The sequence below is a fragment of the Nothoprocta perdicaria genome, unplaced genomic scaffold (assembly GCF_003342845.1).
Source record: "Nothoprocta perdicaria isolate Ctin4 unplaced genomic scaffold, notPer1 scaffold_11, whole genome shotgun sequence".
Classification (NCBI taxonomy): domain Eukaryota; kingdom Metazoa; phylum Chordata; class Aves; order Tinamiformes; family Tinamidae; genus Nothoprocta; species Nothoprocta perdicaria.
The window spans coordinates 2291457-2306084 of record NW_020454205.1 but is presented as its reverse complement, the minus strand read 5'-3'; the positions used below and the strand labels follow the sequence as shown (position 1 = coordinate 2306084).

General features: G+C 49.1%; 1 protein-coding gene across 1 annotated transcript in view; it reads left to right on the top strand.

Moving 5' to 3' along the window:
• The first annotated feature begins 442 nt into the window (after positions 1-442).
• Positions 443-14628, top strand: part of SATB2 (SATB homeobox 2) — an 80110-nt gene continuing 65924 nt past the window's right edge. The window contains exons 1-2 of the mRNA XM_026048242.1: positions 443-458; positions 4638-4814. Of these exons, the coding sequence (XP_025904027.1) occupies positions 443-458; positions 4638-4814 (193 nt within the window). The remainder of the gene's footprint in view (positions 459-4637; positions 4815-14628) is intronic.

The window sequence follows — 14628 nt, the reverse complement described above, 5'->3', positions numbered from 1 at the left end:
CTAAGAAAGTAATAATACTTAACATGATTTTATTTTTGTTTATTTCTTTGGCAAACATTGTATTAAAATCATCTGTGGCCCGAGACCTTCTTTACCAAATTGCATCCTGGAACACATAATTTGCAACAGGCTCGGCGAGGAGGAGTTGAGCAGCCTCGCAGTGCTGCTGTGTGCAGAGTCAGGTACCTCGCGTGTTGCCTGCAACAAGCTGGAGCCCGATGCGTTGGCAGGAGGAAAGGTTTTTATTTTCAAACCAAACTTTTTTTCTGCTCCAATTGCTTGTTTTTTTGGTTTTCTTTTCTTTCTTTGGGGGGGGATAAGAGTACAGTTGTGGCGATGCTGATCGGGGTGCCTGTCTTGGCTGTACCCTCCCCTCCGGGTGCACGTACAGCCTTGCGYGGTGGTGAGTGACAACCGGCCGCGCCGTCCGGGTGCAGCCGCAATGAACCTGCAGCCTCGTAGCGACTGTTGGCAGTCGCTGCTTGTGGGTGACAGGCTGCAGGGCAGCCCCTTTCCCCGCACCACGTGTTTACTGTGAACAGGTTATGTGCCAGGAGCCCGTGCGCTATCCTGGTTGATGCTCCGGGTTACGGGCAGCCTGGCGCTGGGTGGGGAAGCGCCCGGCCCCAAYGCTCCGCTTGTTTGCTGCTCTTCTGGGCGTTCTGCTCTTCCGGAGAACATGATGGACTYGGGTAGCACGGGAGTAGGGTGTCTGATGGAGAAGCTCGGGCGTTGCTGAAGAACCGAGAGTGGCCCAAGTTGATCGTTTTGGGGCAAGGCGAGGGGAGGACGCGCAGAGCCCTCCTGCGCCGAGCGGGCGATGCTCCGTGTCTTTTAAAGCAGCTCTCTCGATCTAGGGTCAGTTCTCACATTTGTGCAAGAGAGAGGAGAAGCGAGCTAAGCAGCAGACTGGCCTGCTCGAGGTGAGCAGAGGGAAAGCAAGGTGACTTCAAGCAAGAGGCCCGGGCTGCCGCCCGCGCCGCTTCCCGCAGCGGACGCTGCCCGAGCGAGTGCCGCTCCAGCTGGCTCTGGGAACCGCCATCCAGGTCCTGGCCCTGAGGCGGCCCTGGCACTGCTTCCCCGGGGCTTTGGAGGCCCTCGGCATGGAGACTTCGTGGGAGCTCCTACATTTCCTGAGGCCGGAGGGGCTTGGGGAAGCGCGTTCCGCGTGCGCTGGGGAGAGCTGCCCCGGCAGGAGCGCGCCCATCGCCGGGCAAGGGCGGGCGCTGCCGAGCCGGCCGTGGGCGCGCCCGGGGCTGGCGGCTCCGCGCGCCCCTCGGAACAAAGCACAACCAACAGCAGCTACGCAGGCTTTATTTTCCCCTTCTTCATTTGATAAAAATCACTCCAGAATGATTTCCTTTGGGTTTGACACCACCATTTGATCTCCGTTTTTAATAATTTTGGTGGGTTTCACTCCCAGAAGAAAACATGCTTGTGCTCTGAAGTATTCCCACTAGAAATCCGGGAAGCCTTAAAGCCTCGTGTTACTCAGAGCTAAGAACTGGCTCCTTTATTAATTCCCTGCTAGACAACCCCTGTACAGTAAATCTTTCCACAACACTGTGCTGTTGAAATTAATCAAGCTGATGTTTGGAAATTGTTCAAATTAGATTAAATTAAATAACACCTAGACGGGGCTCAAAACTTGCGCTGATGGAAAGAGATTTTAATCTAGAAAGACACAAATGTTACGGGTGCCCCTGGTCGCCGGCGGATCCTCACGCTCCGGTTATTAGGACAAACCAGCCACGCTCCCTCTTTTCCCTCTGGAGAGGCGGCTGCCTGTGGCGCTGCCTTCCTCCTTCCTCGGCTCTCCGTGTCCCTTCGCTGCTCAGGGCCRCCTCCGTGGTGCTGATGGGGCAGGGATAACGCAAGAAGTCCGGTGCTCACAGTTTGGGATTCATTACACGCTCTGCAGCATGGCCCCGGGCAGCGTGTCTTTGGAAAATGAGCAAGGGAAACAGCGCGGGGCTCCCTAAATATCTGCCCTGTCTTCTCCTTCTGGTTGGTGGTTAGAAGTTTGCAGCTTCTATTTGTAAATCTTTTCAGGCAAGAACATCRTCCGGGGAGCAGCATCGCTCGGGTTTGATAATTCCTTTAGTTGGCTTCATGGTTTTGACTGCTTTGTGCAGAGGAGAGGACAGGGTTTTCCCTTCCCGAGTGAGGTGTTCGTTGCCTTTTCCCCTCGTTTCCAGGAAGGAATTGCTCCCTGGCAGAAAATATCTGTAGAGGGTCTGGGCACGGAGGGGAAATGTATGTTTGGACACAGGTTTCTCAGGTATATATTTAACTTCTTATTTTCTCTGCTTCTCAGAAGAGTCTCAGCAGTAAAACTGTGCTTGCAAACCCTTGCAATATGAGGGCTTCTTGCTGTGCTCTCCCCAAAGCTTTATGGGGATCTCGTGTCACGTTCCCCTAACGCTGGCGCTCCCGCACGGAGTCAGACATCCTGGAAGCAGCCAGGTGCTTGTGCAGGTCGGTGCAGCACCCTAGCAGCGAGAGCCAGAGCCAGGCGGGTCGTCCCTGCTGCTGGTCTGATAGTCTGCCGTGCCTCAGGGTGCCCAAAGAGGGCCAGCTGATTGCCCGATAACGTCACCCAACAGGGAAGTCGGAGGTAATAAATCTACCGGATCAGTTATAGTTTGCCTCTCTCCAATGTGAAATAGAGGGCAAAGGAGGGAGCTCTAATTGTGAAGAATGGCACTACTGGTGTTTGTGGCGAGGCGGGGTTGGTGTTACCGTCCCAGAAGCTACGGCAAGAGGCACCTGAGGGTGTTAGTGATGTTGTAATGTGCCCTTTGCTCTGTTTTTAAGGCGCTAAGAGCAGCTTATCATCACCTGTGCTGGGTCACCGAGCTCAGAGATGTTCTTGCAAAAACTGCCTCTGGAGCAGAGGCCCCGCAAGGAGGGGCAGCAGGAGGGGGGACCGTGTGGAAGGCCACCACGGACAGGTCCTGCGAGCCGGTTGAGAGGGCAGGAAGGCAGCTGGGTCACGGGAGAAGCCTCCAGCTGGGGCGGCTGCGGCGTCGCTGTCACCCGCGGGTGTCCCCCCACGCGCGCTGCGGTGCCAAGAGGCCCTTCGCACACCCACTATTTGGGTCTCACCTCCTGCTGGGGCGTTAACAGCCCCGGGAAAGCGCCGGGACAAGCGGGACACCGGCAGCAGGAGTTTGTCACCTGGGAGGTTAAGATTCCTTTGAGCCAGTTAAGTGGTATATGGACAAACAGGATTTTATTTTATTTTATTTTATTTTATTTTATTTTATTTTATTTTATTTTATTTTATTTTATTTTATTTTATTTTATTTTATTTTATTTTATTTTATTTTATTTTATTTTATTTTATTTTATTTTATTTTATTTTATTTTATTTTATTTTATTTTATTTTATTTATCTTCTCCCAAGACTTAATAAATAAATAAATAGGGATTTTGATTTTATCACTGACCTCAGTGGGAATAGGAGCAGCTTCACACTGACTTCCCATGAAAGCACCGAGGGATTTTCTTCCACCACATAGTCCTGAGGGGGTTAGAAACGGGCTGCCTGAACTTGCAAAATGCATCAGTTTAGGCCCGAATCAGAGAGCGCAAAGGAGGCAGCATCAGCGCGAAGCCCTAACCTACTTAGGTGGCGTTTGGAGCAGGTCRCTGCTCCCAGGGGAGCTCCGTGTCTCACAGGGAGTTTCTAAGGAAATCTGGTCTCTGCAGACCCCAGAGAGGAGGATCCAAGTCCCTTGGCAGCTGCTACCAGTGTCACTGCTGCTGGCCTGGGGCAGGTGCCTCCTCTGAAGGGACAGGGACCAGGTCCCTCCTCAAGCTGCTGATAGGAGAAAATCTTCAAGTCAGCAGACTTGGGGCAGAAAGAGAATTGTAGGGKTTTTTTTTCCTCTTTTTCCCACAAAGAAGTGTCCAGTCCAGGAATGTGGTGATTTGTGTCCAGCCTTACAGCAATTTCCTCTATTATTCTTCGTAGTGACTATATTTAGAAGTGATAATATTTAATTTCAAAGAGCAGGAGCGCGAGGTAAGCTTTGTGGCAGTATTGCCAGCTCTAGGCAGTGCATGTGGGAAAGCTTTACACGGAGTTTTGACCTTGCCCCCATATTCCCTAGCATATCCAGGGACTAGCAAATTGTATGCAAGCAATTAATGGGTTTCTGTTGCTGGAGATGATGGGGACTTGGCAAGGGGAGAAGTGTGCACAGGAGAGCAGCCCCAGCCTCCCTGGCCCCTCAGCACGAGACCCTCATTGGGAGGTGTCTGTGTGTGTCATGTTCTGGAAACCTCGACCTGGAGGAACGGGTGGTTAGTACAATGGTAGAAAACTTGGAAATGTTGAAAAGGTCTTATTAGGAAATTGGGTTCGTCCTCCTGCTGACTGTGATTTGTTCCTAAACTGTATTCTCTGGAGCTATTAGTGTGGTTTTTAAATGAGTCAAGTGATGAGACTTCAGTATTTCCCTTGGAAAGAAAACAAAAGCTATCCCACGGGGAAGAAAGGCAGATCTCCACGAAACCAAGCCTTCTAGGAGGTGTTTTAATTTGCAGTTGTAATCAGAGATGTATGACACACTTCTTGTTCCTTTCTTTGCTGACCGATGTTTTCTTTTCTGAATCTTTTTCTCATCTAGGTTTGATGATTCCCGTCTTTTGTGTGGTGGAGCAGTCAGATGCCTCTCTTGACTACGATAATCGAGAAGAGCACGCCGAGTTCGTCCTGGTCCGCAAAGATGTGCTCTTTAGCCAGCTGGTGGAGACAGCGCTCCTGGCTCTGGGGTATTCCCACAGCTCTGCAGCTCAGGCACAAGGTATCCATCACGTTCCTGTCCCTCTCCTCCGCGCTCGGCTCGCGGCGGAGAGCGCCCGAGGCTGTGCCGCGCAAGCACAAAGCGGGCGCCACTCGCACGGCGGTTACACCAGTGGTGGCCCTTGCTGGAACTAGGTATCCAAGGGCCCCAACCGTGGTAGCCCGCCTGGAAGGCTTAGCTGGGTCTGGCCCAGGTGGGACATACGGTGGCAGTGATGAGGCAGCACGTTCAGGGCACGTCCGTGCTGCCTCTCGAGGCAGCTGCRGCCTCACAGAGATGGTGGAAGCTCGAGACGTTCAGCTGGGGGGTACCTGCCGTGCCCTCTTGCAGCGGGGCCGTGTTGAGCAGCGTGCAGTCTTTCCATGCGGGTTACAGTCTTTCCGTATATAAAACGTGCCGTTTTATATAAAGACTATACACATAYAAGCTCTTTTTATGCATATGCACTCTCATATATGTGCATATAAATGCTTGCATATAAATGTAGTTTAATGCTAGAAGTGCAGACTGATTTCCGTGGTCTGACTTTCCTAATGCGTTGCTGCAAAGCCATTTGTGGGCTCTGCAGTGCCTTGTGCTTGGAGGCAACTCTCCAGCAGCAGGGAAAACTTAAGAAAACAGAGTTTTCCTCTCTCTGTTGAAACTACCAGCTAAGGAAAAAAGAAAGAAAAAAGAAAAAAAACCCTAARGGCAAGAAGGGGAAGGGTGGAAGAATTTTTTTTGTAACAAACTACATTTCATGAAAATTTCTTACACTGAGGAGATTATTTCATTGCATGCAGTTTGGATGGGAATTCTGTAACTTTCAGTTTTGTTTCTATATCGTCTATAAATGGTGCAGTTTTTGAGCATTTTAACAGTATCTCTGCTTGGGGAAAGGGTTTGGATTTTACCTGCTGCCTTGAGCTATTTCATACTACTAGGAACCTGAAGCCACAGTAAAAGTGGTTCAGCAGTAGTGTTCAATTCAGGACTTCCAGGCAGTGGTTAATAGCGCAGGGCTTTTTGGACAGACTTCTTCCCAAACGGGGTGATAATGATTCATTTCCTCTGCCAGCCTCTGCTCCACAAGAGCGGCTCCGGATCTGCGGAAAGGCAAAATTCGTGCTCAGCTCCAGTGTGTTTAGTTGCAAAACAGGGTAATAAAAGCAAGGCGAGAAGGTAGCTTTATTTTTAATACACAGCAGCATTTCCTGCTGTTTCAGGGATGCTTTTTCCTGACTGCAGAAGGTCGGCGCATGGCACTGTTTCCGTGCTGGTGAGCCAGCTTCCCGTGTGACAGCGCTATCCATCTCCGTTAGCGCGGCCGCTCAGCGCCGTGCGAGCTGACATGTGGAACCCGCTGCACGAGGGGGCCGGGACCGGCTCTTGGCAGCGCCCGGCGAACGGGCTTCGGGAGAGCCGCTCCGCGAGGCCGGCGCCGCGCCGTGATCCGGAGCCGCGGTGATCCGGAGCCGCGGCTCCCGCGGCAGCGCTGCTTGCAGAATCCCCAGGAGCAGGTCGGCTCACGCGGGGGATTGGTGGCGGCGCGGGGAGGAAACTGCCTCTGCGCTTTTGAACTGCAGACTGCAAAAAGGCAGGTTCAGATACCGATCTGCTGCTCCATGGGTTGCTCGAGGAAATAGAAGATGAATCTCTAATTGTTTAATTGCTTAGAATAAAAGACTGGCGTTTTTCTCCTTCAGGCAGCAATTGCTTTACACTAGGAAATAGTTCAGAAAAGCCAAAAATAGTTTCAAGATCTGTCAGCTACCAAATGTCTTGTTTGGGTGTTTGTTTCCCTTCCCTGTGGAGGACAAGTTCTCCAGGGCTCTTCCTGCTGGCAGAGCTGTGGGGATTGCTGGTTTTGAGGTGGAGGTGGTGAGTGCAGCCGGCTCCGGAGCTGCGGGCTGCCTGCGAGCTGCCTGCTCACACATCCCCGAGACTGCTCAGCTTCACGAGATGATTTGTCAAATACTGGGCTACAATCTGTTACTCGGGGTTGATAAAAGCATGCCGGTAAATTGTTGATACAAGGATTTATTTAGGTGCAGCTTGCTGATTTTAAAAGAGGAAAATAGAGCTATTTGCTTTGTCTTTCCTGCTGATAGGAGAAGCCAGCTTGTGTTCTAATGCTTGGCATGGATTTTATTTATCAATATACTCTGATAAAGAGTCACTTAGTTCTCTTTTATGCCTTATGATCAGCTAAATTACAGCATCCACATGAGAAGCCGAAGATGCTCAGGTTCATTTTTCAAGACAGTGAAGTGAGCAGCAGCGTGCCGAGCAGCGGGGCGAGTAGGTGGCCGCGTGCCCTCTGGGGACAAGCGCGCCTGTCACGGCTCTGGCACTGTAAGCACTGGTTAGCAGTGACATAGAGTGGAATAATTGTCACCTGTTTGAGCTGGGAAAGGCTTTAGTTCCACCCACGCCTGGTCCTGATCCTGGTTTTGGGGAGCAAATGTGTAGCAAGCGGGTGGCCGAGCAGGGAGAAGCAGAGGGAAGTTCCCAGAAGAGGAGAGAAACGCGGGCTCCTTGGCACCTCCGTGCCGAGCAGGAGGCCGCCCCGGGGTGCCGGGAGGCGAGCGGAGCGGCGCGTCCTGCCCGCTGTGCCGCGGGCTGCCCGGAGCAGAGCGGTGCCGCGCGCCGGGACGGGCCGCGCCGCGCCGCGCAGGGCACGAGCCGGCGGTTCCTGCCGCGGCCCCGGCCGTGTGGTGCCCCCAGCTGCTGACCTGCAGCCATCCTCCTGTGCCCCCTTGCTTCCATTTGGAGCTTTCCTCACTGCAGAGTCAGAGGCCCAAATCAACTAATTGCACAGCAGTAATTCTACAGAGCCTGACTGCTGCTCGAATGTTTAGTTCCCTCCCYGTATGCAGACGTTCACTGGCAAATCTGCTTTGCCCAACCTACAAAACTTCACGACAGCTGTAAATGAAAGTCAATTACGGAACCGTGAGAAAATGTCAGAATTTGGGAATGTTGAAAACCTCTTCCTCGCTCTTTTTTTTTTTTTAATTTATTTTTATTTCTATTTAACAGGCGTTTCAGTGCCCAATGGACAGGAGTTTTGAAAGACACTGCTGTTAAAAGCTCAGTTTTAAGTCAGAGCCCTAAAGTTCCCTCTAAACATTGCTCAAAACCCTTAAGAAATCTTGTGTAAGAAAGAATAGCAGTGAAAGTTAGGGATTATATTTGTAGGGTCTACAGGATTTTGTGGAAAATAGGACATATAGAGAAGGGCTAGAATGTCGTATTTAGCAGGTCACTGACGTCCTCGATTGAAACGTGGCTTCCAAGTCGCACGGGACGAGGGTGGCGCTTTCCCTTCTCTCCTCCCCGCTGTGTGTAAAATCTGCCATGTGCTGCGTGGGCTCTCTGATCCCAATATATTATTTACAGGGTTCCTGCGATGGAACAAAACCTTCTACAAATAATAATCTCTTTTTCTAGATGGCAAACATCTGGGCAGTATAAGTAAATGGGTAATTTATTAGTGTTTGAACAGCTTAGAGGAGAGTAACCAAAGGGAGCCCTGACCAGCTCAGCACTTGTGGCGGCTGCTTCCCGGCTCCRCTCCCATCGGCTCCGCTCCCGTCGGATGGGCTCCGCTCCGCTTGCTCCCGGGGCTGGGGGGAGCCCGTGCTCCCGTTTCTCCCTCCCTTACGGCTTCCCGCGGGCTCTGTGCCGGGGCAGCGGCACCGCACCGGACTTCTCCATGTGTCACCCTCCTCCAGGAATCGCTTTTTTTTCCCCCCCACTTTTATGAACTAATGGAGAAATGCTGGGGAAATTGAGCCACAAATATTTTTTTCTTTTTTTTTTTTCTCTTTCCTGTCCTAACAGCCCTTGTAGTAATTTGGGGTGAAATAAAAAGGGAGCTCCTTCCAGAAGGCCTGCGTGTACTCAATTAGGGACTCAGACCAGCTTATAATAAATTCTGCTGTTGTTGGCCCCCGTCCCAACCTCTCAGCTCAGCCCACAAGCCCATGAACCACTGGCATTTGGGAGGAAAGTTGGGAAATGGTGTTTAGTCATTTTAATTTAAAATAATATTTTATTGTGTTTTGCTTGCACGAATCGGGCACCGAAGCAGCGCCGCGTTTAGGAGATGGCAGCAGAGTAGGTTGGAGGAGGCCGCCTCGGTCCGGCGCAGGACGGCGAGGTACGTGCAGCCTCTCGGAGGCTCCCACGGGGCGCAGAGCCGAAGCAGCCGCCGGTCGCCGTCCCCCACGCGGCACCTGCCCCTTCACCTGGCCGCGGCCGTGGCCAGCAAAGGGTTAAAGAGCGGCAGGGCGCCCGGGCCAGCCCGCGCTCCAGCTAAATTGCTTTCATATTTTGTTTTTATAATATATTTGCTGCGTAGCCACATCCTGGCCTTTCTCCCTTTTCTAGCAAAAAGCGTTACGTGGGAGCTGGTGGACGGTTCTGACGGCCACAGGGACAAGTCCCTGCTAGGGATGTCGCTGGGGCTGCTGGGCGCCTCGCAGGTTTCCTGCCCTTGGGCTTGGGGCTTGCTGGTGCCCACAGCAGCAGCGAGAGGCGATGCTAAATCCTTTGGAGCCCCTGCAAGGAGATGCTTAGGTAGCATCGTGCAGCGCTCGGCGGGAGCAAACTGGCTTTCTGTGAACACTGCCACGGGTTGTATTTCAGGCATCACTATTTATGCCTCCATTTGTGTAGATAGCATCAATCGCATACTTTTAAATATCCAAGGTGGATTTAAAAACTACATGTACACTGGCATCAAACTTAGCTTTTCCTGTGGCTTGGGCACGGAGAACAAGTCTTTTCTCAAGGTAGAAGCTTTGTTTCTTTGCTCCGTGGTGAGGATCGCTGTTGTGTGGCCCACAGTCACAAGCACGTAGCAGTATTGTCACAGCGCCTCTAAACAGAGCTGCACATGCTAATTCTTCTTTTTTTTCGACATATCTGCTTAAGCAGCATAGCAACACCGTGAATTTGCATTTTCTGATCACTAAAAATCCCCCCTACCATAAATGTGTATGTGAAATTGAGAACCTAATTAAAAGATTAACAGCATGTACAGTACTTTACCCAAAAGGCATGTGTTAATTTGTTAAAACACTAAAGATTTTTATGCTGTCTTTTTTGACACTATCAAAATATTTTCGGTGGAACTGGTTGAACCTGGTCTCTTTATTCTAAATTCTTTTGCAGGGTAAGATGGCTTAATTTCATATCTAATTGCATGAGGAATTATAAATTATCTTTTCTAAGAGACCTATGACACTAAAACACAGAATGAACAAATAAAACTGATTTGTTCTAGTACAAATGAAGATATATGGCAGTATTTTTATTACAGACACCATTTGTTTGGGTTGAGTGTCTGAATATTTTACAATAAGATACAAACTGCGCTTTGTGGAGCAGTCATTCGTGCAGTGCCTCTTAAGGTGTTTTGCAACTAAYTGCCGAGAAAGCCAGACACCCAAATCAAGCAAACACAGCCCCATCCGTAAAATACAGCCCGACGCTGAGCTGCGTTCGGTCTGCCCCGACACGGGTGTCACTTGTGTGTGTTCACAGGGACATGGAATCTGCTCCCGGGATCAAGCGTGGGGKTTTTATTTTGCTCTTTGAGGAAGGACCTGTTGATTTCGGGGAACGTTTTCTCTCGGGAAAACCTCCCTTGCTGCATGGAAACGGGTGGTTTCCAGTGGCAGGAACGATGCCCCGGCCRGATTTGTGCACACGGAGCGGGAAGCGCGGCTGCTGTCCCGGCACGGACACTCGGCCTTGGCCTCTCGCTGCCGGGGCTTCGGAGCAGCCCTCTGGCCATGCTCCCCTTCAGGAACGAGCCGGAATCTGCTAGGAAAAGTGGCATCTTCTTTTGCAGCTCCATATCACCCTTACAGCGGAATTCAGCAGACAGTTATTACAGATTTCTCTGCTGTAAGCGCTCACCGTGGAGTTTCATCCTGCTGTGGAAAGTTAAAAGTGGTTTGTAGTGAAGCCAGTTCCATACAGAGCTGTATAGGTGCATGCCGAGGCAGGACCACGACACTGGGTTTGTGTGATAGGATCAGGTTAGTCCCTGTCTTCAGAGTTGGTGCGAGTGTATTGCTCCTCAGGGCAAAACCCGTCCTCCCCTCTGCTCCCTGGCACTGAACTAATGAAGTGCTCAAGGGCATCAGTTTGGTGTTGTGCAATTGCAGAATTTATTTTTGTTTGTCCAAAGGTACTTCTATTATAAAGTTTGCTGATATAAAGCTGCTTCTGTTAAGCTGTTTGTTATTTCCAGATACTAAAATAACAGTGGCAAATTGTCCAAATCCCAGTGTATGCTTGTGATGATGATTGTTTAGAAAGAGGCCAAAAGCCCTTGCTGTTGGACTTTGTAAAAGCAACTGCAGGAGTTGTCACCGGAGCGCTGCTGTGGTCTGGTKTGAGTGAGACGAGAGGAAAACTGCGACGTTTAGGATGAAATGTGGATTAAGCTTTTCAAAACTGTGCATGCCCACTAGTGAGAACTGCTTTGAATAGCATGGTTAAGGAGTGCCTTTATTACCATAAAACCAGGTATTTCTGTCTCGCCCTTTCTCTAGCTCCGTCATAAAATTTAATTTCACACAGAATTCCTGTATTTCATGATATTCTTTACAAGTGAGTAGGGACATAGAGAGTACAAAAGAGATATAGCCCAGAGAGTCAGTGTTTCCAAGCCATTAGTTCCGTGTCTCCGGGAGGGAGGATTGGTGCCATGTCCCGGCGATCCCACAGCGCCCGGTCTCGCCGAAGCCAAGGGGGGATGAATGGCCGGGAAGCAGCCCGTGATGCCCCGCAATCCCGGGTGGGGTTGTGGAAGGAAGGGCTCTTGCAGGACAAAATTGCCTACAAAATATCTCGGTGGATTTTGCTGATTTTTGCACTCTTTCCATGTGTGCCTTTTCTTAATAAGTTCTGGTTTTGCATGTAAATTTGAGGGAGGTAGAGAAATCTTAGCTGCAGATTGAAAAAAAAAAAAAAAAACCCACTGTCTTGATATTTAAAAATGTCCAGAGTTAGAAGATGAATTTATGCAGCCTTTGCACCATAATAATGTGGAAAGACCTGATACAAAGCCAAAGCCATAAGGCTTTTTTTTTTTCCTTCACAGATTCAGTTGTCTGAAAATTGTGCAATGCTGTTTAAAAGGGATGACTTTTAAACAGATCGTAATAAATTTTTTAAAAAATCATGTTTTCACCACGGATTACATGGTGGCAGTGCTAACTCCCATGCCATTAATAGACAGTGTGTACTTTGTTTTCCTTTGAGTGCTTAGCATTTAGTCTAGATTTTATCTGGCCATGCATCTGGGTGCGGGGTATGGATGCAAACTGCTGCTAGTTGAGCTGTGTTGAGGGCTGTTAAAACCACCCTATGGTGGGATGTGTAGCTGCATTTACATTTGTAGCAGCGTAGCTGTAGCATACGCATCCTATAGCAGAGAGACACCTCCTAATTCTGTGCTTGCAGATATAAAATGCAACTGGTATAAGTCAGAATAACTTTGCAAGACACGCAGTTGTTCTCCCACAGCAGCCTGTGAGGTGCAGCTGGAGGAGGAAACGTGGAATATGCTCCCGTTTTGCCTTGGATCGTTGGCCCTTGGAGTGAGGTCTTGCRAGGTGGCAGCTCCGTTGCAGGGGAAGGTTGGTCATGGTTTCACTGAGCTCCTACTCCTGCTGCGTGGCTGCTKACACCCAGCTCGAAGCATGCAGAAGTGTGCAGGGAAAAGATGCTATCTGACGTACGGAGTAGGGAGTTTATCTTTGGAAGCAAAAGCCCCATTATTTTAGTGCTGGTGGGACACGATCCTTTACATAACGTTTCACAGAAACAGAGCTACGTTTGTACAGAAGGAGGTGCCATAACTCTTAATAGGAGTAGAGTAGCTTATGGGATGGGTGGGACAGGCTTCTGCATCCTGTTCTGGGGCAAAATTAACCCTGTGTGGGATTATAGTACCCAGMTTTGCTAACTCTCTATTTACATCTTTCTTTCACATGGTTCTGGAGCCTTGGTTGKCAAGGGCAGGGAGTGGAAGGAGTGCCAGCTTTTCTTTAAATATTTGATCTTTAAAGTTTTAGCGTGTAAGGGGATTTCATAGGGAGCCTGATCACATTTTTGRTACAGCAGTGTTGAATAGGAGAAGAATCCAAATATTTTGATGTGCCACCAACAGACAGAGATGCTGGTGGGTAACTTTGGGACAAGGTATTCTGTATCTTTGTTGGTTTTGAACAAGATCGGCGCCTCCCATGATCCACTGRTTAATTCTGAGTCTTTGGCATTGAATTCCAAGCAGGGCTGTGTGGAGAAATGGATGAAAACAAGAGAATTTAGGTTTCAGGACCCAGYAGTAGGCCTAAATTAATCAGAAACATCAGCATGTTATAGACTTGTAATGTTATATATACGCTATGGCACGTGGCTGGACCATAGGCATACTCAGCAAACCTCTGAATGGTATAGGGCTGTTCATATATTTTCTATTTCTGCCCTGAAAGAAAGAGGATTTCATAACTGAGTAATAACTCACTCCCATTCCTACCATCAGCAGTAGAGCAATTTCAACCTGCAAAAATAGCAGAGTAGACATTTCCCTGAAACTGCGTATGCTGTTGGGCATCTTCCTGATGCTCTGTGAGAACATCAGGGGCATGGATAGAAACTGGGGCTGAAAGTCACCTAAGGGAGCTAATGGGGGTGAGGAAAAGCAGTGCTTTTCTTTAAACCTCCTGCGACAAGGTGACTTCTTAGGCAGCGTGGAGACGGGAGTGGAAGAGAGATCCACGGATTCACTTGAGGSCTGGGGTTGATGCATGATATTTATTTCTAGACGTATCTAAAGCTACACTTCAAAATTATTTTATGTGAAAAAGTAAATAATCTATTGGGAGGAAAGCTGAATGTAGCATAGGTAGCGTAGTTGCAGATACAGGCTCATTAACTACTGTTGATCCCTTATAGAGAGCTTSTTTGGGCTGTTCTGTTCAGACAATTTTTCATCACAGTCCTAATACAARAAAGGCTGGGACAAGAAGATGGCAATTCCCACAGGAACCTCCTGCTCTGTGGAGTCACGGAGGAGGTTCATATGTGACTTCAGAGGGCAGAGATGCTGAGCTCACACGTTGAAAATGAGAAAATGAGGGTGCGCATTTGTGTTAATGTACGTTAAGGTTTGACCTGTATTCAGGTCCTTTCCATAGGTGGTAGGAAGGAGAAAGGTGGCGAAAGGAGGGAGCTTGTGACGCCTGAGCTCCTGTGTATGTGTGTGTTTGATTGGAGGTGAAAGGATGGCTTTTTTTTTTTTTTTTTTTTTTTTTTTTGCATGGATTGAGAATTTGGCTTTTAGTTTGACTGTGTCTGCATGTAGGGAGGTCTTAGAAGAAGGGGAAAATATTTGCTAATTTTTGGACTATTTGTTGAAATATCATAAATACTTTTGTGTAATCGTGGAAATACGTGACCTTTTTATTTCCAATGAACTTTTTGGAAATGTTATTTGAACTTAAGACCCATATATTCTCATAGAGAAGCTGCCTGTGTGAGGTTATGGTGTAGAAGTGGGGTTCCCTGTGTAGTTCTGTGCAGGACTCAAGGTGGTGGCGCCTTGAGGGCAAAGGTTTGGTTTTAAAGTATAAAGGTGGTTAGTACTCGTCTGTGCCCCTTTACATAGTGCATAAATGCACAAGATTTGCCTTGGATTGACTTTTTCTTTCTCTATTAATAAGGTGGCTATGTAGGAAAATTCATGGGAGGCGTTATAGGCCGCGGAGGTTTCTGGCACAGGCGCATCGGGCTCCCTGAGGTAAAATGT